The sequence below is a fragment of the Mesoplodon densirostris genome, chromosome 13 (genome assembly GCF_025265405.1).
Source record: "Mesoplodon densirostris isolate mMesDen1 chromosome 13, mMesDen1 primary haplotype, whole genome shotgun sequence".
In the NCBI taxonomy this organism is placed as follows: domain Eukaryota; kingdom Metazoa; phylum Chordata; class Mammalia; order Artiodactyla; family Ziphiidae; genus Mesoplodon; species Mesoplodon densirostris.
Window position 1 is genome coordinate 68,592,037 of NC_082673.1, and position 27,768 is coordinate 68,619,804.

The 27,768-nt window shown below is 34.7% G+C and overlaps 1 protein-coding gene across 3 annotated transcripts in view; it reads right to left on the reverse strand.

Moving 5' to 3' along the window:
* CSMD3 (CUB and Sushi multiple domains 3) overlaps window positions 1-27,768 on the reverse strand; it is a 1,097,518-nt gene that overhangs the window by 765,463 nt on the left and 304,287 nt on the right. For all 3 annotated transcript variants that reach the window (XM_060116495.1, XM_060116494.1, XM_060116493.1), the window contains exon 5: window positions 15,599-15,806. In XM_060116495.1, coding sequence (XP_059972478.1) covers window positions 15,599-15,806 — 208 coding nt within the window. The remainder of the gene's footprint in view (window positions 1-15,598; window positions 15,807-27,768) is intronic.

Sequence of the window (27,768 nt, forward strand, 5' to 3'; positions counted from 1 at the left end):
CACATGGAACATTCTCTAGGACAGACTACCTACTAGGCCAGAGAACAAGCCTCAACAAATTTAAGATGATAGGAAATATTTCAAGCATCTTTTCTGTCCACAACAGCATGAAACTAGGAATCAACCATAGAAACAGACACAAAGAAACAAACAAACAAAACGTTTACACAGCAAATAAGCAACATGCTACTAAAAAACCAATGAGTCAGTGGTGAAATCAAAGGGGAAATTTAAAAATGCCTTGAGAAAAATGACAATGAAAGCACAACCATAAAAATCTATGAGGTGCAACAAAAGCAGTTTTTAGAAGGAAGTTCATGTGACACAGGCGTTGCTCAAAAAACAAGAAAAATCTCAAATAAACAACCTAACCTACCACCTAAAACAATTAGAAAAAGAAGAACAAAAAAACCCTAAATTTGGTAGAAGGAAAAAAAATAATAAAGATCAGAGGGGAAATAAATAAAAGAGAGATTAAAAAACAATAGAAAAAAACAATAAAACCAAGAGACGGTTCTCTGGCCAGGCTCACCAAGAACAAAAGAGAGAGGACTGAATAACAAAAATAAGAAATGAAAGAGGAGAAATAATAACCTATACCACAGGAATACAAAAAAAAAAAAAAAAGAATACTATGAATAATTATATGCCAACAAATTGGACAACCTAAATGAAATGGACACATTATCTAGAAACATACAGTCCACTGAAATTGAATCAAAAAGAAAAAGATAATTTGAACAGACCTATCACTACAAGTGAAATAGAATCTGTAATAAAAAAAAATAATAATAAATAACTCCTTGAAAACAGAAGTCCAGGACTGGGTAGCTTCACTGGGGAATGTTACCAGACATACAAAAAAGAACTTATACCAATTCTTCTCAAATTCTTCCAAAAGACTGAAAAGGAGGGAGCATTCCCAAAGTCATTCTACAAAGCCACCATCACCCTGATACCAAAATCAGACAAAGACACTACCAAAAAGAAAATTACAGGCCAATATATTTGATGAATACAGGAGCAAAAATCCTCACAAAATATTAGCAAACGGAATGCAACAATATGTAAAAGGTATCATACACTATGACCAGGGTGGATTCATCCCGGGGTCACAAGGATGTTTTAACATATACAAATCAATCAATGTGATACACCATATCAACAAAAGGAAAGACAAAAAACCCATGATCATCTCAATAGACACAGAAAAACCATTTGATAAAATTTAACATCTATTCACGATAAAACTCTCATGAAAGTGGGTATACAGGAAACATACCTCAACATGATAAAAGCTATTTATGACAAACCCACAGCCAACATAATACTCAATGCTGAAAAGCTGAAAGCCTTCCTGCTAAAATCTGGAACAAGATAAGGATGCGCACTCTCACCATTTCTACTCAACATAGTATTGGAAGTCTTAGCCACAGCCATCAAACAAGAAAAAGAAATAAAAGGTATTCAAATAGGAAGGGAAGAGGTAAAATTAGGTTATATGCAAATGACATGATATGCTATATAGAAAACCTTAAAGATTCTGCACAAATACTATTGAAACTGATAAAAGAATTCAGCAAGGTAGCACAATACAAGATTAACATACAGAAATCTTTTGCATTTCTTTACACTAACAGTGAAATATAACTAAAAAAATTGTTTATAATCACATCAAAAAAAAAAACTATGAATAAACCTGACCAAGGAGGTGAAAGACTTTTATGTTGAGAACTATAAAACATTGATAAAGGACACTGAAGATGATTCAAAGAAATGGAAAGATAGCCCATGCTCTTGGATTGGAAGAATTAGTCTTGATAAAATGGTCATACTACCCAAAGCAATCTACAGAATGAATGCAATCCCTATCAAATTACCCATGACATTTTTCACAGAACTAGAGCAAATAATCCTAATATTTATAAGGAAACATAAAAGACTTATCAGAATTACTAAAAGCAATCCTGAGGAAAAAGAACAAAGCTGGAGGCATAACCATTCCAGAGTTCACACAATACCACAAAGCTACGGCAATCTAAATAATGGGATATTGGCACAAAATAGACATATGGATCGATGGAATAGAATAGAGAGCTCCCACATAAAACCCACACACCTACAGTCAATTAAATTTGGACAAAGGAGGCAAGAATGTACAATGGAGAAAAGACAGTCTCTTCAGCAAGTGGCACTGGGAAAGCTGGATTGCTGCATGTAAATCAATGTTAGATGTGCAAGTTGAACCATCTTTGTGACCCTGGGATGCACATCAATGTAGCTGGATGTGCAAGATGGAACACTTCAGACCATACACAAAAATAAACTCAAAATGGCTTAAAGACTTAAATATAAGACATGACCCCATAAAACTCCTAGAATATAAGACATGACCCCATAAAACTCCTAGAAGAGAACATAGGCAAAACGACCTCTGACATAAATTATATCAATGTTTTCTTAGGTCAGTCTCTGAAGACAATAAAAATAAAAGCAAAAATAAAAGAAATGGGACCTAGTCAAAGCTTCTCCATAGCAAAGGAAACCATAAACAAAACTTAAAGACAACCTAACGATGGGATAAATTATTTGCAAACAATTCAACTGACAAGGCTTAATTTCCATAATATACAAACAGCTCACAAAACTCAATAACAGAAAACAAACAGCCCAATCAAAGAATGGACTGAAGACCTAAATAGACATTTCTCCAAAGAAGACATACAGAGGAGCAACAGGCACATGAAAAGATGCTCAACAGTGCTAATTATTGGAGAAATGCAAATCAAAACTACAATGAGGCATCACCTCACAGAAGTCAGATTGGTCATCATCAAAAAATCTACAAACAATAAATGCTGGAGAGGGTGTGGAGAAAAGGGAATCCACTGCTGGTGGGAATGTAAATTGGTGCAGCCACCATGGAAAACAGTATGGAAGCTTCTCAAAAAACTAGCAGAGTTGCCATATGATCCAGCAATCCCACTCCTGAGCACATACCTAGAAGAGATGAAAACTCGAATTTGAAAAGATACCAAGAAATAGTCAAGAAATGGAAGCAACCGAAGTGTCCATCAACAGATGAATGGATAAAGATGTGGTACACACACCCACACACACATATACATGCAATGGAATATTACTCAGCCATAAAAAGGAATGAAATAATACCATTTGCAGCAACATGGATGAACCTAGAGATTATCATAATAAGTGAAGTAAGTCAGAAAAGGCAAATATCATTAAGATATCACTTATAAGTGGAATCTAAAAAATATAATACATGAACTTATTTACAAAACAGAAACAGACTCCCAAACATAGAAAACAATCTTATCAACGGGGAAGGGATAAATTATGAGTTTGAGATAAGAGTTACACACTACTATATATAAAACAGATAAAAAATGAGGACTTACTGTATAGTACAGGGAACTATATTCAAAATCTTGTAATAACCTATAATGGAAAAGAATCTGAAAAAGAATATATATGTATATATATATATATATATACACACACATATATATACACATGTATATATCTGAATCACTTTGCTGTACACCTGAAGCTAATGCAACATTGCAAATAAACTATACTTCAATAAAAAAAAACTTAAGTACCTATTATTTTCAAACATAGGAGATACTGAATATTATTTAAATTATCATTCTTATGGAGAATAGTGCAAATATGTCTAAAGTCTCCATGCCTTCCTTTATTATATCCTTTGTAATTTGACTGTGCAGCTTCTCCCAAGAGTCTGACATCTGCCTTCTCTTGAACTGAAAAATCCATATCAGTTTGAAAGATTCATTCTCTCTACTGTACTGTGCTTCATCCAGGAAACAAAACAAAACAAACAAACAAAAAGAAAATATCTATGTTTTCTAATCATTATGACTGCTGAGTATATTTAAAATACGTTAAATAAAGTTATGTTGAACAGAAAATGAGTGTTCAGCAAAAAGACTACAGTCATTGAAGCAGAGAGGGGCATTGCATAAAAGTATGATTTATAAACAAAGTCACTGCTCAGTCAGAAGTGAGTTCAAAATAGGTTTTAACATTTAACTTTTATGTTGTAGTTTGTACGTAAGTAATTCTATATGAGTTTACTAATTATTAATTTGGAATCTATGCTACAAAAGCACTTTTGGTATAAAAATTTGCCTGTAAGAGTTTTTGAGGGTCACAACACCATTTTCTGTATAAGTGGATTTAATCAAGTTAGGCATAGGCTAGTTTTTTTTTTGTTTTTGTTTGTTTGTTTGTTTTGTTTTTTTGTGGTACACGGGCCTCTCACTGTTGTGGTCTCTCCCATTGTGCAGCACAGGCTCCGGATGTGCAGGCTCAGCGGCCATGGCTCACGAGCCCAGCGGCTCTGCGGCATGTGGGATCTTCCCAGACCGGGGCATGAACCCGCGTCCCCGGGTTCATGAATGTTCGGCAGGCAGACTCGACCACTGCGCCACCAGGGAAGCCCAGGCATAGACTAGTTTTATGAAAATTATTATGTTAAAGGAGGAAAGAACTATGGAAGGTAACTTACAAAAGCAATGGTAAGTCAGGAATTATAGTTCCACTTTAACTAGAATGAAATCACTCAGAAAAATGCCCTGTTAAAATGAACAAATATGACATATTTCAAAGTTCATAAAATAATCTAAGATATTTGTGTAGTAGAAACATACCAGTACATAAAAACCTATATAACATTAAAACTTTATATACCATATTATACAGATTTTTAGACGCTTAAATAGCATTTACCTTTTTTTGCAAGCTCTCAAGAATAAATGGTTTATACTAACTTACAGATAAAATTCATGGATTAAAAAATAGTGTGCTTCAACACTGTGAAAATGACTATACTACCCAAAGCAATCAATGCAATCCCTATCGAACTACCAATTGCATTTTTCACAGAACTAGAACAAAAAATTTCACAATTTGTATGGAAACACAAAAGACCCCGAATAGCCAAAGCAATCTTGAGAAGAAAAATGGAGCTGGAGGAACCAGGCTCCCTGATTTCAGACTATACTACAAAGCTACAGTAATCAAGACAGTATGGCACTGGCACAAAAACAGAACTATAGATCAGTGGAAAAGGATGGAAAGTCCAGAGATAAACCCATGCACATATGGTCACCTTATCTTTGATAAAGGAGGCAAGAATATACAATGGAGAAAAGACAGCCTCTTCAATAAATAGTGCTGGGAAAACTGGACAGCTACATGTAAAAGAAGGAAATTAGAACACTCCCTAACACCATACACAAAAATAAACTCAAAATGGATTAGAGACCTAAATGTAAGGCCAGACACTATAAAACTCTTAGAGGAAAACATAGGCAGAACACTCTATGATATAAATCACAGCAAGATCCTTTTTGACCCACCTCCTAGAATAATGGAAATGAAAACAAAAATAAACAAATGGGACCTAATGAAACCTGAAAGCTTTTGCACAGCAAAGGAAACCATAAACAAGACCAAAAGACAACCCTCAGAATGGGAGAAAATATTTGCAAATGAAGCAACTGACAAAGGATTAAACTCAAAAATTTACAAGCAGCTCATGCAGCTCAATGCCAAAAAAACAAACAACCCAAACCAAACATGGGCAGAAGACCTAAATAGAAATTTCTCCAGAGAAGATATACAGATGGTCAACAAAAACATGAAATGATGCTCAACATCACTAATCATTAGAGAAATGCAACTCAAAACTACAATGAGGCATCACCTCATACCAGTCAGAATGGCCATCATGAAAAAGTCTAAAAACAGTAAATGGTGGAGAGGGTGTGGAGAAAAGGGAACCCTCTTGCACTGTTGGTGGGAATGTAAATTGATACAGTCACTACGGAGAACAGTATGGAGGTTCCTTAAAAAACTAAAAATAGAACTACCATAAGACCCAGCAATCCCACTACTGGGCATTTACCCTGAGAAAACCATAATTCAAAAAGAGATATGTACCACAATGTTCATTGCAGCTCTATTTACAATAGTGAGGACATGGAAGCAACCTAAGTGTCCATCAACAGATGAATGGATAAAGAAGATGTGGCACATATATACAATGGAATATTACTTAGCCATAAAACGAAACAAAATTGAGTTATGTGCAGTGAGGTGGATGGATCCAGAGTCTGTCATACAGAGTGAAGTAAGTCAGAAAGAGAAAAATAAATACCGTATACCAACACATGTATATATGGAATAAAAAAACAAAAACAAAAAAAATGGTTCTGAAGAACCTAGGGGCAGGACAGGAATAAAGATGCAGACGTAGAAAACGGACTTGAGGACATGGTGAGGGGGAAGGGTAAGCTGGGACAAAGTGAGAGAGTGGCATGGACATATATACACTACCAAACATAAAATAGATAGCTAGTGGGAAGCAGCCACATAGCACAGGGAGATCACCTTGGTGCTTTGTGACCAGTTAGGAGAGTGGGATAGGGAGGGTGGGAGGGAGGGAGACGCAAGAGGGAAGACATATGGGGATATATGTATATCTATAACTGATTCACTTTGTTATAAAGCAGAAACTAACACACCACTCTAAGGCAATTATATTCCAATAAAGATGTTAAAAAAAAAATCCAACCCAGAAAAAACAAACAAACAAAAAAAAAGTGTGCTTAGAAGAGGCAAACTCCATTGGAAGTCACTTCTTTCCCTCTCCAGGCCATGCTCTACCAATACCTTCAATCTCCTCCATTGTCCTAATGTAGTATGATGTAATGTAGTATGACCTAATGTAGCAGTAATGTTGGTGCCTGCCTCATTGTACTTATATTGTTGCTAATTAGTTTGTAGAAATATTGAAGCGCATCAATTATTGCCACTAAAAACTCATGTTTTAAAATCTCAACTGGATTCAAAACACTGCCCAGCAATCCTTCGATTTCCTTAGTTGTTTGTTTTTCCATTCTCCAAAAAAGATATTTCAAATAATCCCACTCTCCTTAAATATCCTAACTTATCGCCTCCCCTCAGTTTCAGCAGATGACGTTGAATCTTTCATCAGGGTAAAAATAGAAATCACAGAAAGAATGTATCTCTATTTCTGGTCACTACAGTCATAAACTTTAATGCAGACACACCTGTTCATTCACACTTTTCTCCTTTCAAAATGGAGTGGTGTCCCTGGCTAAGGCTAACGTACAAGTTAATAAATTGCAGAAAAATGAATCAAATGAATATGATAAGCACTAGAGTTTCTGATGAAATTAAAAAAAAAAACAGATGAAGGGAGTAAGCAAGAACAGTGGAGTTTCAGAGTTGTAGTGGCTCTAAGTAATACTTATCTAGGTAATACTATAGGGAATACTTTATTAGAGAGGAGACGAAGAGAGCAAGGAATTATGAAAAGGGCATATTGGGATTTCCTTATGAATAATAGTGAAAAACAAGTGGTGTTGGATTTTTATGGATTAAATAAGATCATAAAATTAGTCATGTATTTCACATACTAGAGCTTTGGTTTAACCTTAGAGATCTGTACAGTTTTCCAGTCTTTATGAAAGATCACACAATATAAAAAAAAGTGGAATCAGACATGACATCTTTTTCCCTTTGAAGTTGAAACATATTTTTGATGAGTGCATTCCTTAATTAAAATATTGTATATAAGTAAATGAGTTTCTTAAATTTAAAAACAGAAGTAGTATTCGTTTACTTCTGCACTTGCATTAAAAATGCAATTTATTTAATTAAGATGGAACAATGAATGCAAGGTCTGTTTCTTAAAGGTGTAAAAACATCACTAATAATAATTTAGTGTACACACTAATAATTAGAAGGATAACTTCAAATTTGTCATAACCAATTATATATAATATATATACATGAAATTTGTATTTTTTATTTTATATATATATATAATTGGTTTTACATCAAACAATGATGTTTTATCTCACATCTAACAACTAACTTTTTTCAACCTAAAAAGTCAGAGAGGAAATATTTTGCATTTACATGGAAGTGGTCTGGTTAGAACCCTTTCAAAATGCTTCTCTCAGTAGTGAGCTGTTATTTGTGCTAATTCTGGTTTCATCTATTATGTAATTATTTTTTTAATGGATGAGCAAGCCTTACATACATTCTTAACTCTTCTTGCTGCACTGTCAAACAGGTTGTCCTTAAGGCACAAAAAAATATATTTAATTGTACTAAAAATGGTAAATTAACCATACTCGGGATGCTCAGATATCTACAAGAATTTCTAACTCTTTGAAGCAAACTTATATTTAAGTATCAACCCAATATACAATGTCAACTTCAGGCTATATTTATAAACATTAATCCATACTGTGCTATTTATATGTCAAAGTTTCAGGTTTTCAAAATGTTTTGCTGATATACATATATAGTTTTAAGAAAGCCCTGGCTGTATGCCTAACAAGAAGTACTTTTGTAAAAAAGTACACTGCAGCAAGCATTAGGAAATCTTAATTTTCATCTTGACTTTTCAACAGACACAATGAGCCTCAAGATTCGTTTCCCTCAAAGGGGAACACTGAGCAAGCAGTTGGATCCTTAAAATCCCTCTGGCTCTCATCATTTTATGACTAATCTATTTAATTTGTCTAAAGAGAGGCAACCATGTTGGAAGAATGGATAAAGAAAATGTAGCATATACATATAAAGAAATAATATTCAGCCTTAGAAAATAAGGAAATCCTGCCATATTCAACAACATGGATGAACCTTGAGAACATTATGTTAAGTGAAATAAGCCAGCCACAGAAGGACAAATACTGCATGATTACACTTACATGAGATAGCTAAAATAGTTAAACTCATAGAAACAGAAAGCGTAATGGTATTTGCCAGTGGATGGGGGAAGGGGAAATGGGTAGTTGCTATTCACTGGATTTAAAGTTTCAGTTATACAAGATGGATAAGCTCTAGAGATCTGCTGTAACAATATTGTGCCTATAGTTAACAACAATGTATTGTACACTTAAAATTTTGTTAAGAAGGTAGATCTCATGTTAAATACTCTCATCACAACAACAAAAAGGTTAATTCAAAATTATGGAATCGTGATAGATATTTAACCAAATTACTGTTATGCATAAGCAATAATATGCATGAACCATAGCTTCATTGCATGTTTTAGTCTAATAACTGTCAGAAATAAAGTAGTAAACAGGAACACCTGTTTGATAGGATTAGTATATATAATATTTAATTTGTACAATGAATATTATAGCCAGTTACCTCTAATTAATTTATCTTATTTAGTTGGACAATTGTTGATTCACTAGCACAGTCTTAGTGCTATCCATTACATAAATTCATACCATATACATATGTGTACACATTATAGAATTAGTTTAATTAGCTTGATATATCATGTTAATTAGACCTTCAGCTTTTTGAGTACTAAGAAATATTTCAGCTCTTGTGGGATAGCTTATAGGACAGTTATATGACAGAGTTGAAATATTAATACAACCAAACTTACTGCTTTATTTGCTATAGCAATGGATTGGAATCATCTAGTTTTCAGAGTTACTAATTTCATGCCTATAGAATGTAAATGAATACATTTGTGTGGGAGCTCAGAAATCCACACTTTAACAAATGGTACAGGCAATTCTGATGTAGATATTACAAAAACACCATTTAAGAAATACAGCTAAATTTGGAACTATTAGCATATATAATAATATATATATTCCATATATGTGAAAGATAATATACCACATATATGTATATCTGATTTATGTATTTGTATATAACATCTATATATATATATATACACATATACGTACCTATTTGTATCAATACATATCAATACGGACCCACACATAGTTGTATTATATGTAAAATACTAATGAATATATATTTTCTCTAGAGGGACTGTATCAGTAAAAACAATGTGGAAGTTTTTTAGTTATATCCTAATATTTCTCCTTTTCATTCATAATAGGTTTTTAGCTGAGCAAAGGCTACCTAGAAGAAGAGTTATACTTCCTTGTGTCTCTTTCAGCCAAGTGGCCATGTAAGAAAATTTTGGCCAATGAGTACAAGCAGAAATAGTAGAAAATGCAATAGAAAATGCAGGGTAGCAAATAGAACCTTGTTTAAGAGACAGTTTAATGATGAATACCCTTTGGCCCTTCCCTTCCCCTTTCCTTCTTCCTACTGTCTAGACTGTAAACTAAATGGATATAGTCAGGACATGATATGATCTTTAGAATGAAGGCCACCTACAAATAGAATAGTAATATAAAAGGATCCTGAGTATTTGATATCAGGGGTTTCCACAACTGTCTTGTACACCTATGTCCAAACTTTACATTTAAAAAACAAAACAAAACAAAAACTTGCATCTCATTCAAGCCTGTTGGTGTTTTTTACTTTAATTTTCTTTTACAGTTAAACCTAATCCAAACTAATGTATATGGCTTTATTAAATCAAGTGTAATCACTGGGTAAAAGAGGTAAAAACAGGTGGTCAACTGATGTCCTTTTTACAAAGGGCAAAAATCATTTATTCATTTCATGAATATATTCGAAATACCTAAGGTGTACAATGTAAAGTTCTAGATATTATGTATACCTTGAGATCCAAGCTGTCCTTAAGATTATTTTTGTAACAATATGTATACAACTAGAAACAAAGTAAGACAACCAATAATCATGAACATCAGAAAAACTGCGAATTCTTAAGATCACTGAAGCCATGGAAATTTATGCAAATTACAAAGTAGAGTGAACAGAAAAAAAAAAGAGAGAAAGAGAGAGAGAGAAAACCAGACAAACGTTGGACAAATGCCAGAACACACAGAAAGGATAAAGAAAGAAAATCCACTCAAAAAGATTCTGAAAGATATAGTCAGTAAGGAATAAGAAAGGGTAAAAGACAGGACTTCATAGTAACAAGGGAGATGGATGTTCTTGAGGAAATGATCATTCAAATGTTGCAAATAAATCAAGTAAGATAAGTATTAAAGTAGGAATTCAGATATCATTGGTCATTTTGGAAAAGGCAGTTCTAAAGAAATGATGGGACAAACCAAGTTACATCTAGTTAAAGAGTGATTAATCAGGGAGCAAAAATTGATGGTGTAGAAGAGAATTAAAATTGTGGGCATAACACTCCTCAGTAAGTGAGAAAGGACAGGATCTAGTGTACACATGGAGGAACTAGCTTTCAATGGGAGTTAACCTGTGATGGAAAAATTTATCAGCTCAAATCTAAATATTAGGTACTTAGCATTATTTAAACTACCTAATAAATATAAATAAAAGTGCATATATAGTTTAAATAAAATACACTATATACTTTCTTTTATTCTTAATTTGAATACAATTAATTTAAACAGGTCTTCCTATGTTATATGATCTGAGTATGTTTTTGCTAATATTCTGATTTTGATAACTGTGTTAATTCCCTTGATTTTATCCAATACTCCACTTTTTTAGATACTGTAGAGATTTTTAACTATAAGAGAGTAGGAATAATAACTATGCCAAATTTTTATTCCTACCTCAATCTCTATCTGTCAGAATTATGTTACATATTACCAATTTCTGGGGGGGACATGCTCTGTGGAAATTCTGCTGAAGCCTCAACCTTACACCTTACAAAATGAACTCATTTCCCTTCTGGTTAAAATATATTAATGGGTCTTCCTGATCTTTCTATTATTGTTCACATGTGTACTGTCATCCAACCTGAAAAATTACAATTATTATAATTCTTTATTACTGTCTGTGATAATCACTCATTCCTTGTGGTCTTTGATTACAAGCCTTTGATCTTTTATTTCTATGTGCAGGGCTTCCAAATTGGTTAAATTCCTTATAATCTCTGCCATGGAATCATCCCTCACTTGACTTTTTAATCTTCATTTTCATGGTCTACCTCACTCTCTAGTTACTGCTACTTCTTCCTCCTTCCTTCCTTTCACAAACAGATTTTTTTTTTTTTCGGTACGCGGGCCTCTCACTGCTGTGGCCTCTCCCGTTGCGGAGCACAGGCTCTGGACGCGCAGGCTCAGTGGCCATGGCTCACGGGCCCAGTCGCTCCACGTCATGTGGGATCTTCCCAGACTGGGGCACGAACCCATGTCCCCTGCATCGGCAGACGGACTCTCAACCACTGTGCCACCAGGGAAGCCCTATATTGATTGTTTTTTAGAGCCCTGTTCCCGTCATAGGGCATAAGTTCTACAGGAGCAAGCCTCTCTGACACTTTGGTCACTGATGCATTTAGGACAATAGCTGCCATGTAGTAGGTATCTAATAACTAATTGCTGAATGAACACTGAATGAATAGAATTCTAGTAACAACCCAAAAAGATTAAGTTTGGAAACAATTTTAAGGAATATCTAATCTAACTCTCCATCCAATGCTTTGTAAATAAGGCAGCACCTAGTTATTTTCCACCTCCTTGACCCTGCCATAGCGCCTAAGCAGATAATGCCAAACAATAATAGAGTTGAGAGAAGCCTTAGATGTTACAAAGAACCTGAGATCTAGAAAGGTGACATAACTTACCCAGTTTCATCTATCCACAGAGAGTCACAGCTAAAACTAGAACTCGAGCTTCTTTATGCTATGTTATTTTTCATTTCACTGCAATGGAATCAGCTAATATTCAACAGGCCTCATAAAATTCTGCCATCCAGTAATGACTTAGTAGATCTTCCATCCCTGTTGGATCATGCAATGGTGCTGCTGACTGTTGTTTAATAAAAAAGAACTTAATGATTTAGCATATACAGCTTATAAGAGAGGCACTGGCTAACTTAATATTCTCTGTGCAGCACAATTACTGGGCTGATTTATTCCCTGTTGCCAAAGTCAAAGGCAGGTTACAGTAAGCCCTGCTTCACTGCCTGAACTTCCAGAACAAAATAAAAATGCACAGTAGCCAGTGGCAAGTTCCCAGTTCCTCAATGAGGGCCTGCAATCAAGGAATCGTCTGTAATTTTAATCAAAATAATGTAAATGGGTCCCCTATTCTCATTTATCTTTTCAGTTCTATTAAGGGTTGAAAATATTATATAAGCAATGCATACTCATAAGAAAGAACCAATGTAATGCCCTGAAATAAAATATCTCATTCTGATGACTATATGTTTAAAAAGATATGAGAACATTAAAAAATTTAAAGGGATTAGAGGGTCAGGATTAAAGTTTTAATTATTCACAGATCATTTTATACATAAATTCCATAACTAATACAATTAAAAGGAATACTCTTTTATTACATTTAAGTGACTACAGACAATATTATTTATTGACACTGTATCTTTCAATTGCCATTTATAAAAATATAACATAGTTTTGGTATTTGTATCATTTTCCTGAAAAGCGCAAAATGACCTTGTTGGTGTTTAACAATTTAACAAGTCTATCTAAATATTCATGGTAACACTAATTTAAAAGGACAGTAAAACAATTAATTTCTTGATATTTTCTTCCTGAGGAAGGGGGAAATAAATAAAGTGGTCCAGTGTCATTTAATGAGAAAATGGAGAGAAAAGCAATTTGTAGCTCTGATACTATTATTGAATAAGCCGCATAAGTTCCAGAAACTTGGAAACATACAAAGAGGTGTTCACTTAGATGATAAACAAATTATTACTAAGAATGCTTAACCTGAAAAGAGAAAGTAACTATATGAACATAAATCGGTATGTTACAATCCCTAAAGTAAATGTGTTAGACTTGGTTTCTAGAATGCAGTGGTAACAAAGGAACAGGTGCCAAGAAACAGTGTTTTCTAATTTCCTTCTAGTAATCAAATATGTTGCAAGTTTAAAATTTTTCATTTTTAATGGGATCTCTTCTACACCAAAAGATAAAATTATTGGAAAATCCATGGCATTATCATCTACCTTGATATGACTCAAATATGTAACACTGTAGAAGTAGCAATTTATGAAACAATAGTTTTTGAATTCTCTAACATTTTTAAACCAGGATTCTGCTGAGTTTCATTGTACCCAGGCATAAAATTATCATGGGAAGATTTAAAGTTATATAAACCTGAGTATTGAGGGACTGAAAGATAGAGGAAAACACAAACAAAAAACAAAGTTGGTATAGCTAAGTGTGTTATTTTCATCTTACCTAAAAAGGTATGATTAAGCTGGTAGAAACACTTAGTACTTTTGCTGACGTCTAGCCAACTATGAATGTATTAGAACACACACACACACACACACACACACACACACACACACACACACATTTACCTAATGTCCTTTCAACAGCAATCTGCAATGTTGTCTTATTCTTTCTTCTTCACACTTTTCTTGCCTGTGTGACAGCTTATTCCCTTAGATTTCCTCCTGTTTCTCTGTTTTAGTCTCCTTTGCTGGATCATCCTCCTAAGCCTGGGCCTTATATGCTGCTGATGCTCAAACTCAATCCTAGTGCCCTCTTATCTTCTCATTCCATCCTGTCTCTGTCTAGCCAATGTTATTGATGCCTTTTGGTTCTATTACCATCAATATCAACTACACTATCAGTGATGCTTCTCCTCATAGCTCCTGAATCATATAGATATATATTGTTGTCTATTAGATGGCTTTAACAGCATGTCTCAGAGACTTCAAACTAAATATATGTAAAACATCTCTCAATAACCATAGCATTCCCATTCCAAATGTGACCTTCCTTCAACATTTTCCAACTCAGTGAGTATCTCTCCTGCCTTTACCAGTTTACGCAAGCCAGAAATGATGTTTTTTTTTCCCCTTGGATAACAGCAAACACCTCTTAAGAGATTTTCTTATAGTTAATCGAGCCCCACTTCAAATCAATCTCTATACTTCAGCAAGAATCATCATTTGAAAATGCAAACCTCTTCATGTAATTGCTTTTGATAAAAATCCTTTAATAAATTCCTGCTATTCTTATCAAATATTTTACCTGGTTTAAAAGGCCCTTTTAGTCTAGAGTTTACCTATGTCTTCATTTCACTAATGCCACCATTCTTCAATTACTAAGTCTACTTTACACTTCAATGATATCAGTGCATTTAAATTTTTAAAAGAGAATAAAGAAATATTTTCTTTTTACAAATACTATATCCAGAAGTATGTTCTGAAAACTCTGTAATTTTCATGAGACCATGCCTTGAGTCTCTAAGAAACAGACCACATTCACCCAGATCATAGTGTTTAATTTTTGCCTTCAGATAACAGGATACATAAAAGAGCTATCTACAAAAACAAAGGCAAATTACTTCCAAGACTATTCAATTAATCTGAAAGGAACCACAGAGTATGAACTGGCACACTAAGGATCACAGTTGTAGGAACAACTCTTACTTCCTTATACAAGTTTTGATAAAAATCACATTATTTTTCATTGATTGAGTGATAAAGAAATACTGATGGAAAGCTTCATCTTTCAAAATTCCATTCTATATATTAGTACCCCATCTCCAAAACCTTCCTCAGCTCTGACAGCTACGCCTTACAATTTTCCTGTAACTGTTAGTTCTTTTAAATATTTAATACTTTAAAGGCCCACATACAGTTTTTCTCTGATTCCCAACTGGCCTCAGGCAATGACATCAATGTTAGATTGACAGAAACTACTTACCATATTGTAGGTGGCTCAGAACCTTCTATTTCTAAGTAATCATACTTTTCTTCCATTTGGAAATCAGTAAATATGAGTGAAATTGTGTCCCCAGGCTCTGCTACAATGGTCCAAGTGCAATCAGCATTATTATGATACTCATTAGGAAAACTAGGGCTTGATATGACGCCACTAGATCCTCTCATTGTTCCTCCACATGCATCTTCAGCTGTTGAAAACAAAGATGAGATGTTCAGATATAAGTCATTAAGAGAAATGTGATTAAATCAACTCTGTTAACATTATTGGATAAAAATAACAGGACAAATGTTGTGATACCAAGTGCATATTATACTAATAGAGATTAAATGAGAAGTCCATAAAAAATTTAAGCACATATATAAATACAAATGCTATTTGACTATTTTATAACCATTGATTGAAACAGCAATGAAAGTAAGTAAAAATCTATACTCCAATTAGATCTCAGATTTTCTTTTCATTGATTAGGTAGGTGATAAAGCAAGTAAAACAAACGAAACATCATTCTTAAGGTCTATAATAGGAAATCTTTAGTCACTCTGTGCATGTTCACAGTAGGTCTGAGCTTTGTTTTTATTTCCTTAATGTAGTTATATACCAAATAAATGATGTAAGAGAGAATATAATATAGTTTCTGTCATTGGCATTTTTCAAAAGCTACTGAAAACGTTTGTGGAAATGCAGTTTAAATAAGAATACTCACATATCTATGAAACTTTAATCAGAAAGAAAAAATATAGTAACTTCAATAATATATTCAGTAACGTATCTTTAGTAACACATTCCTATGACTCTATCAAACAATGTAAACATATTTTGCTAGGTATTCATATGATTATGTATACACAACATTAGAAATGCAATGGCATCAATGCTAGGTTAAATAGAAACTATCTACTTATGATATTGTAAGTGACTCAGAACCTTCTATTTCTAAGTAATCATACTTTTCTTCCATTTGGAAAGTTTCTACAAACTTTACATTTGGACCTATGGTTCTCATTTCCCAAATAAGGGTCATAGATTATCCACGAGTCTACTTTTGGCCAATGTTGTATGCTAGCAGAGGGGTTACATGACCACCTGTGTTCAGTGTTAAAACATAAGATAGGGGCTTCCCTGGTGGCGCAGTGGTTGTGAGTCCTCCTGCCAATGCAGGGGACACAGGTTCGTGCCCCGGTCCGGGAAGATCCCACATGCTGCGGAGCGGCTGGGCCCGTGAGCCATGGCTGCTGAGCCTGCGCATCTGGAGCCTGTGCTCCGCAATGGCAGAGGCCACAACAGTGAGAGGCCCGCGTACCGCCAAAATAAATAAATAAATAAATAAGATAAAGCTCCTTGCTTTATAAAGAAATTGAAGCTATAAACTTTGTCTTGTCATAACACTGTTTAGGCCAGTCAATAGGTTACTAGATTATTTGTGTAATAATATTTCTCAAGATTTATGCTGTTATCTTGAGCCACTCAGGGAATTCCTTCAATTCAAATCAAATGTCTGAGGAAATATCTAGCTCTATAAAGACCAATTATTATTTGATGTAATAGCTAACAATCTGTAACTTTAATAAATAGAGACAGACAGCATCCTGTTTAACTCCACAATGGGCATGGAATGGCAACATGCTTTGGTACTGGGAACAACTTTCTTACCATATTGTATGCATCAAATAACATTAGCTTCTTTCTGTCCCACTCTTTACCCACCTAGCTCCATAATTCATAAATTGAAAGCATAAATAATATTGTTCTTAAAAGATACTTAATTTTCATCATACACTACTGTGTATATGATATTTATTTTCATGATGCCCTCTCTATTTTTTTAAGTTTGTTGAGTAATTAGAATGAACTAGCGGTCCAGTCTAGACTATGAGATATATTACTACGATTTTCTGGTCAGAACATACAATGCCTTCCCTCAATACCTTAACTTTAACCTCTGGTGAAAATGTCCTGCTGCCCCCAATCCCCAACCACAAATTATTTCTACTCTTTGTCTTCTCAGTACTAACACCAACGCTGAGTACTGCTTCAGAAATAAAATGTTACACTATTATATATTTGTAGTGTAGCTGGTATACAACATATTCAAACCAGCTCTGTGAGCTATTTACTTCCCTGTCTCTAGATAAAGTCTCAGGCAGAAACGTTTCAGTTCACACTCAGATTAAGAAAAAATTCCTCCACTTTTTTTTTTAATTCAAAAATATCAGTTGGCCTTCCCTGGTGGCGCAGTGGTTGAGAGTCCGCCTGCCGATGCAGGGGACACGGGTTCGTGCCCTGGTCCGGGAAGATCCCACATGCCGCGGAGCAGCTGGGCCCGTGAGCCATGGCCGCTGAGACTGAGCGTCCGGAGCGGGTGCTCCGCAACGGGAGAGGCCACAACAGTGAGAGGCCCACGTACCGGGAAAAAAAAAAAAATCAATTCATCAATTAATTTGTCTAGTCCTGGATACTCACAAAAAATTTTGACTTCATTTAGGTTAAGGTTCTTTGCTCCCCTGGGCTTGTGGCAGATGGGGCAGAGGTGAGGCAGTGAAGTGGGCTCTTCTTCCCTGTTTCCCCTCCTAGAATTTCTTTTCATCCATCCCTGCTCACTGAGCTCTCTATGATTCATCCTAGATTTGGAAGTAGAAAGGATCAGGGGAGATGAATCTTATTTGCTTGGCACTGATTTGGTACTGGTTTCCAAGGGCTTTGGCAGATGATTAAAGAAAGATGGTTCATTTTGCTCATGAACCTTTTCATGGGACCCTCAGAAGTAACCCAATCAGTTCCCTTGTTGTGGGTGAATGTGTTTCTCTAGCTGGCTACTTATTTTCTCCCTCATACCATGTGTATAGAATGGTATCCTTCCACTCTCTTTCCAACTATGTCTCCTTATCCTTCTAGGTGGGCCTCTTGGGCAGGATCTAAGACAATTCCAGGCCAGAACTCCCTCACAAAAGTCCTGCATATGGTCAAGAAAACATGCCCCATTTATTTGTCCTCTGTGGAAATGCAATTTCTTCCCAAATGTAGCCTTCTGGGTTTACAACAGCAGACATTTAAATATTTCAGCCATGGTCTTAATAATAATACACTGTGTCCTCCAAGCTTCAGGGCAAACAAATCAATTTCTCTGCATGGTCTCCTTTAAGAAGTAATCTAGGCTCACAAAAGAGAGAAATGGCCCCAAACTCCTGACACATGAGATGGAGAGCAACTAACAGAATAGTTCACTCCAGGGAAAGTCTTCAACCCAAAAGCATGACTGACTTGCAGTTGAAAACAAGGATGGGAACTGAGATCTTCCAGCATTCAAACCAATGCTCTTGTCAATTCCTGTATCAAGTTCTTTGTTCAGCACTCCTGTTTGATCTCTTTATTACTACAGAGACTATCATAGCATCAGTATCTGACAAAATTGTGAAATAAATAAAAGTTTTCTTTTAGTACACGTTAGATATACAACATTTTGGCTAGGTAGTCTGAATGCTAGAACCTTTGTATTGCGATTCAGACTGGATTTACTATAATATTTATTTAAAAAATACATTTTCTGTAATCATAGACTCTTATAGTAGAAAGTATTATCTAAATTAAAATTTTTACTTTATACCAGAGTTAGAACAAGTGAAAGGCAGAATTAGGACAAACCATGAAACCCTTAAATCTAGTGCTGTGCTCTGTCTGCTAAGTAATATTGCTTGGTCTCTGGGCAAAGTGAGTTGGTACAAATCCTGTCAATGACAGAACTTTTATTCTTTCAGCATCACTCTGTCCTGGTCACCAGGCTTGCCCGTTTGATTAGTGTTGTCTGTAGTATCTTCTGTCCCACATGTCACAGAAAGGGCAGGGTTCACAGGCTATTAAATAGAACCATTTTTTAACATACTCAAGATACACATGGGGTCATGTTGGTTACTTGTATAAACTTTCTGTGAATTTTAAAGTTTATTAATTTGGTCATCTATTCAAAAAGATATTCATTGAGATCTACTAAGTACCAGGAGGAACTGCATTAGTCTCTCACGCTACAGTGGTGATCAAAAGTCAGCACGATACCTGCCCTCATTGAGCATCCTGTCTAGAAGAGAGTAAGGCTCTAAATAAATGACAAAATAAACATTACATTTCTGTCAGGTACTTTGCAGAAGAAGCATTTAGTGCTGACATTGTATGTTTGGAGCTTTGCAGTAGTTAGAGAATTCAGAAACAAGGATTCTTTGAGGAAGCGATGATGAACTAGAAACCTGAAGGGTGAATAGTTAATGAGGAAAAGGAAAATTGTTTTGAGTAGGTACACTTATGCTTTCACCAGAGGAAATGGGCATTTTCCAAAATTTTCCAAACTGAAAGAAAATCTGTGTGCAACTGTCAAGTGGTACCAAAATGAGGTGGAAAGGCAACTAGGTGCTAGACCTTGCAGGATCTTTCTGACAAAACTATGGGATATATTCAGAGCAGTGGAAAGTTACTGATGGGTTTTCAGCAAAGAGATGACATGATTGGTTTTGAGTTTTGAAAACATTCTGGCTGCTCTATGAAGATGAGAGGGAAAGAAGATAATGGAGGATACAGATTAGGGGGCTGAATAAAGAATCCAGGCGATTTTTTGCATGATTTATTGTTTCCTAAAGATAAACCACCTCTCGTTTATTCAGTGGTTTAGCATATTATTATTTCAATATCTTCAAAAGATTAATTTGGTCTTTGTAGGCACTTTGGAATAAATAGTATCACTGCACAATAAATCAGAATAATTCTCTGAGGCCCATTTTTAATTCGGGTATTTTTCCACCTAAAGAGTAAAGCAACGTGATTAAATATCTTAGACTTCTCTTGAGGTTAACTAGAAGTTATGATTGCTTCAAAATGTAGTTATTTAACATACAGGGAATATAAAAAAAGGTTGGTGGTTTCTCTACTCTTGTTCTAAAATCTGTATAGGTTGTAAGATTTTAGGTGTGCTTTTTTTTTTTTAATGCAATACATAGGCTGAATGATGCCAAGTTGCACGTTAAGAAGTTTGCAGAGTCAGTCTGTTGTAAAACATGAAGGAAACAACCAGTTCAGCCAATAGAATCAATGAAAGCAATGTAGACTTTTGAGAATAAGAATTTTTTAAAACGTAATCATTTGATTTGGGATTTATTCCAATCACCTGGAGGAAATACTAACAACTCCCTCTTAAATTCTTAATGTACTCAAATCTACTGATAAAAAAAAATACAGCTATTAAATTTAAAATGTTATTAAACCTAATTTTAATTGTTTATATTATTATAAATCTATCATCGAATACTATTTCTACACTTTAAAATAACTAAATTTATACAAACTTGATAAACAATATCCTTTAATCTCTTACGACGTATAGAGCAGGGAAAAAAGTGACAAAATAAAATCAAAATTATTTGTATTTAAAGAAGAAAAAAGTTTAATAGTTTCCAGAAATGTATTTTTCCTAAAATTAATTTTTTTTTACTTTTAATTTCTGTGACACATATTTAGATACTGAAAATACCTGACCTTGTTCTGGTTTTGAGTATGAGACCATACTCATTTAAAATATTATAAATTGTAACTGCCCCAAAACACGGCAGTTTAAAAAAAAAAAAAAAAAGAGTTTCAAAACACACCTAAAAGTTTACTGTTTTCAGATACTGATCTCATACTGTGCTCTGCCCTGCTATTAGTTTCTTCTGAAATAGCTTAGGGGTGGGGGAGGGGATTAGTGACAGGAAATAGGCTTGTTTATTACAAAAAAATGAACTGTAAATTGTGGAAGATGAGTACACTTGGTCAACTCCAGATGCTAAGCATTCAATCCAATCTCAGATGTTATCATGGGAAATTCTCTGCAAATCTCCCTTGCTAAATCTCAACATCCCATCAGCACTCAAGTAAAACTGAAATCTATGTGAGATTTTTGTTCCTTCCCAAGACAGGCATCATTGTTGTCTACCTTTTAATTAAACAAACTATTTAATATTACATTCCTTAATGACCTATTATATTACACATACAGAACAGCAGCTCCATTTACATAGCTGCTTTGTTTATATTTAATAGTTCAGCCTTACACATCTTTGTGTGTAAGAAGAAACTTTTCTCATAGAGAAGAAAACTAACAGGTAGTTAAAATGCACATCAAGCCACAACAAATAATGTTCCAAGTTTCAAAGAAAATTAAATCATTGATGATTATGAGGGAAAACTAAAGGGTTCTCATAATTTTAATCTCTCAGCCCAACTCCTTCAGCTTCTTTCATACTAAGACAGATGAAATTAAAATCATCTGAGAAACAGATTTATAACAACTCAAAGACAAACATTCATCATTTATCCAGATGAACACCTCACGAAAAGGAGCTAAATATAACATAACAGGGCCGACATCTCAGCACTGAAGGTTTATTCCTGAATACTCAAATATGTTTTTGAGCAAATATCCCACCTTAGTTTATATTTACCTTCCTTAGAGACATGTTTAGAAATGACAAGGCAAGTTAATGCACTGAGGAAAGTTATTAATAAATATGTGGATTTTTTCATTCACTTAAAATACTTCTTAGCATGTCCAAATAAAAAAAATCATTGAATGATAATTTAAATTATTTAAAGATCTGGAGAAAAAATAAAATCTTTAAATCAAGAAGGAGCCATGACAGAACAACAAGGAGCAAATTTACATCTGTTTCTTTAAAAAAAATTAAAAACTGAGCAAAATATAACTTTTTTCAAACACTGTGTCAGGGCCATTCAGAACTGTGATCCCAGAAAGGAGAGGAACAAAGCAGAGAGACCCCATAATTGCCTGGCTTTTTGTCTAGAAGCATTTTCAGAACCATAAATCAAGGAGTGGATTATAAACAGAACATGATGCTCTCCCTGGGATGAGTGGACAGTGTGCAGGAAGCATGAAATGCCTGTAAGTTGTAAGACAGAATTCCAGAGAAAAGGGAGCTCTGCAGAAAAAGAACTTACAAAATCTGCATAGTGGTCCCCTGGGTATTTGCTAAATACTAACAAATGCAGGCAAAGGGTAAAATTCCATGAAGTCAGGCAAAGAGAGTCCAGAGATCTGTGAGCTGAATGGTTCCAAGAGAGCACACATGGCTGGGTATTTTTCAATTTCCTCCAGCTAGAGTGGAGAGTCCTCTTTAAATAACCAGTGTACTTAGTAGCAAATTCAGAAGGGATACACCTTCAGTAGAGGAGTTAAACCATCCCTAAAGGTTACTCTAGAACTGCCCTAACAAAACTTAAAAACAAACCTCAAAAAATATAACTGAACCAAATGTAACTTCACTATATACCAGATGAATGTTCAACATTCTTTAAACAAAGACAACTAAATCCAGACACTCAGTAACTTAAAATTCACAATGTTCAACACCCATTAAAAATGATTAGTCACCTCAAGAAGCAGAAAAATATGACCCATTACCCAGAGAAATATCAGTCAACAGAAACAGAACAAAAAAATGGAGATGGTGGAATTAGCAGACAAGGACTATATAACAGATAACTATATAACTATATTTTACTATATCTAGCCTGTGCTCTGTTTGGGTATCACCTGAGAGCTAAGAATGATTTTTATAATTTTAAAGGATTGTAAAAACAAATGATAAATAAACCAGAATCAAAAACAAGTATATGATAGAGAACATACGTAACATGCAAAGTCTAAAATATTTACTACATAGCCCATTACAGAAAAAGTAAACACAGTGAATACAGTGAGAAAAAGAAAATATAAATTATAACCAAATGAAGCTTTCAGATGAAAATAATTAGAAGTAAAAATAATTGCTCAATGGGCCTTACAGCAGATTATATACTACAGAACAAAACACAGTAAACTTGAAGAGAGAGCAATAGAAACTATTCAAAATGAAGCAAAGAGAATAGAAGAACTTAAAAATATTTTTTTCTGCTGTAGGAAAATATGAAGCACCTTAAAATAAATGATACTGAAATTCCAAAAAGGTCGTGGGGAAGGGAGAAAGCATAGAAAAGTATTTGAAGATAAAAAGGCCAAAAGACTTCCAAATTTGATGAAAACTAAAAATCCAGATATAAGAAGCATATGTATCTTAGCATCTTGATGTGGCAGAGTCTACTGGTTAAGCACCAAAATTCCTGTTCCATCTCCGCATGTGCAGTTACTGCTGGGAGGTAGCTTCTCAACAAAGGCAAATTTTCTAATGCTCCTCACACCTAGGTTAGGCCATGTAACTGTATTCTGGTGAATAGAATGTCAGTGAAGTGAACTACCATTGCAAGCTTTGCCCATAAAAACTTCCCACAAGATCATCCACATTTTTTTTTTCTCCTTATGATATCTGGATGTTGTGGCCCTGGGTGATCTTAGAGGCCACAGATTGATGAAAGATTTTTTTCTGGGTGAGTATTTGAAACCTCTGTCTCCCACTAATTCATAAGTTCTATAAAGGCAGGGATTGCATCTATTTCTTTTTCTTGTTTTTTTCTTGTTGGTTATTTATTTTAAACATAGCAGTGTGTACATGTCAATCCCAAACTCCCTAACTATCCCTGACCCCCTCCCATCCCCACTGCAGGTAACCATAAGTTCTTTCTCTAAGTCTGTGAGTCTGTTTCTGTTTTGTAAATAAGTTCATTTGTGTCTTTTTTTTTCTTTATAGATTCCACATATAAGTTATAACATACAATATTTCACTTTATCTGTCTGACTTACACCTCACTCAGTGTGACAATCTCTAGGTCCATCCACGTTGCCGCAAATGGCATTATTTCACTCTTATTAATGGCTGAGTTATATTCCATTGCATGTATGTACCACATCTTTATCCCTTCCTCTGTCGATGGACATGTAGGTTGCTTCCATGTCTTGGCTACTGTAAAGAATGCTGCAATGAACACTGGGGTGCATGTATCCATTTGGACCATGTTTTTCTCCAGACATATGCCCAGGACTGAGATTGCAGGATCATATGGTAACTCTGTTTTTAGTTTTTTATGGAACCTCCTCCATACTGTTCTCTGCAGTGTCTGTGCCAATTTACATTCCCACCAACAGTGCAGGAGGGTTCCCTTCTCTCCACACCCTATCCAGCATTTACTGTTTGTGGATTTTTTGATGATACCCATTCTGACTGGTGTGAGGTGATATCTCATTGTAGTTTTGATTTGCATTTCTCTAATAATTAGCAATGTTGAACATATTTTCATGTGCCTCTTGGCCATCTGTATGTCTTCTTTGGAGAAATGTCTATTTAGGTTTTCTGCCCATTTTTGGATTGCGTCGTTTCCCTCATGAGCTGTTTGTAAATTTTGGAGACTAATCCCTTGGTCACATCATTTGCAAATATTTTCTCCCATTCTATGGGTTGTCTTTTTCATTTTGTTTATGGTTTCCTTTGCTGTGCAAAAGCGTTTGAGTTTAATTAGGTCCCATTTCTTTATTTTTGTTTTTATTTCCATTATTCTGGGAGACAGTTCAAAATATATATTGCTTTATGTCAGAGAGTGTTCTGCTTATGTTTCCCTCTGAGAGTTTTATAGTGTCCAGTCTCACATTTAAGTCTTTAATCCATTTTGACTTTATTTTTCTGTATGGTGTTAAAGAATGTTCTAATTTCATTTTTTTTTTACATGCAGCTATCCAGTTTTCCCAGCACTTTACTGAAGAGACTGTCCTTCCTCCATTGTATACTCTTGCCTCCTTTGTCACAGATTAATTGACCATAGGTGCAGGGGTTTAATTCTGGGATTTCTATCTTGTTCCATTGTCCTATATTTCTATTTTTGTGCCAGTACCATACTGTTTTGATGACTATAACTTTGTAGTATAGTCTGAAGTCAGGGATCCTGATGCCTCCAGCTTCATTTTTCTTTCTCAAGACTGCTTTGCTATTCGGGGTCTTTTGTGTCTCCATACAAATTTTAAGACATTTTGTTCTAGTTCTGCAAAAAATTCCATTTGTAATTTGATAGGGATTGCATTGAATCTGTAGATTGCCTTGGATAGTATAGTCATTTTGACAATATTGATTCTTCCAATCCAAGAACACAATATATCTTTCCATATGTTTGTGCTGTCTTCGATTACTTTCATCAGCATCTTATAGTTTACATAGTACAGGTTCTTTGTCTCCTTAGGCGGGTTTATTCCTAGGTATTTTATTCTTTTTGGTGCGATGGTAAATGGGATTGTGTCTTGAATTTCTCTTTCTGATATTTCATTGTTAGTGTATAGAAATGCAACACATTTCTGTGTATTAATTTTGTAGCCTGCAATTTTACCAAATTCAATAATGAGCTCCAGTAGTTCTCTGGTAGCGTCTTTAGGATTTTTTATGTATAGTATCATGTCACCTCCAAACAATGACAGCTTAACTTCTTTTCCAATTTGTATTCCTTTTATTTCTTTTTCTTCTCTGACTGCCATAGCTAGGACTTCCAAAACTATGTTGAATAAAAGTGGCAAGAGTTGACATCCTTGTCTTGTTCCTGATCTTAGAGGAAATGTTTTCAGCTTTTCACCACTGAGTATGATGTTAGCTATAAGTCTGTCATATATGGCCTTTATTATATTGAGGTATGTTCCCTTTATGCCCACTTTCTGGAGAGTTTTTATCATAAATGGGTGTTGAATTTTGTCCAAAGCTTTTTCTGCATCTATTGAGATGATCATATGGTTTTTATTCTTCAATTTGTTGATGTGGTGTATCAATTTGTTGGTGTGCTGTTTGATCTGTGGATATTGAAGATTCTTTGCATCACTGGGATAAATCCCATTTGATTATGTTGTATGATCCTTTTAATATATTGTTGGATTCATATTGCTAGTATTTTGTTGAGGATTTTTGTGTCTATATTATTCATCAGTGATATTGGCCTGTAATTTTCTTTTTTTGTGGTATCTTTGTCTGGTTTTCGTATCAGGGTGATGGTGGCCTCACAGAATGAATTTGGGAGTGTTCCTCTCTCTGCTATATTTTGGAAGAGTTTGAGAAGGATAGGTGTTATCTCTTCTCTAAATGTTTGACAGAATTCACCTGTAAAGCCATCTAGTCCTGGACTTCTGTCTGTTGGGATTTTTTAATAACAGTTCCAATTTCAGTACTTGTGACTGGTCTGTTCATATTTTCTGTTTCTTCCTGGTTCAGTCTTAGGATGTTGCACCTTTCTAAGAATTTGTCAATTTCTTCCAGGTTGTCCATTTTATTGCCATACAGTTGCTTGCAGTAATTTCTTATGATCCTTTGTATTTCTGTGGTGTCAGTTGTAACTTCTCCTTTTTTATTTCTAATTTTATTGATTTGAGTCCTCTCCCTTTCTTTCTTGATGAGTCTGGCTAAAGGTTTCTCAATTTTGTTTATCTTTTCAAAGTACGTTTAGTTTCGTTGATCTTTGCTATTGTTTTCTTCATCTCTATTTCACTTATTTCTTCATTTCTATTTCATTTATTTCTGCTCTAATCTTTATGATTTCTTTCCTTCTACTAACTTTAGGTTTTGCTTCTTTTTCTTTCTCTAGTTGCTTTAGGTGTAAAGCTAGGTTGTTTATTTGAGATTTTTCTTGTTTCCTGAGGTAATACTGTATTGCTATAAACTTCCCTCTTAGGATTGTTTTTGCTGCATCCCATAGATTCTGGATCATTGTGCTTCCATTTTCATTTGTCTCTGTATTTTTTAATTTCCTCTTTGATTTCTTCAGTGATCCACTGGCTGTTTAGTAGCATATTATTTAGCCTCCACATGTTTGTGTTTTATACAGTTTTCTCCTTCTTGTCATTTATTTCTAATCTCGTAGTGTTGTGGTCGGAAAAAAGGCTTGATATGATTTCAGTCTTCTTAAATTTACCGACGCTCTCTTTGTGGCCCAGCATGTGGTCAATCCTGGAGAATGATCCATGTGTACAAGGGAAAGATGTTTATTCTGCTGCTTTTGGATGAAATGTTCTATAAATATCAATTAAGTCTACCTGGTCTAATATGTCATTTAAGGCCTGTGTTTCCTTATATATATTGATAATTACTTTAAATATAAATGGATTAAATGCTCCCACCAAAAGACACTGACTGGCTGAATGGATACAAAAACAAAACCCATATATATGCTGTCTACAAGAGACCCACTTCAGACCTAGGGACACATACAGACTGAAAGTG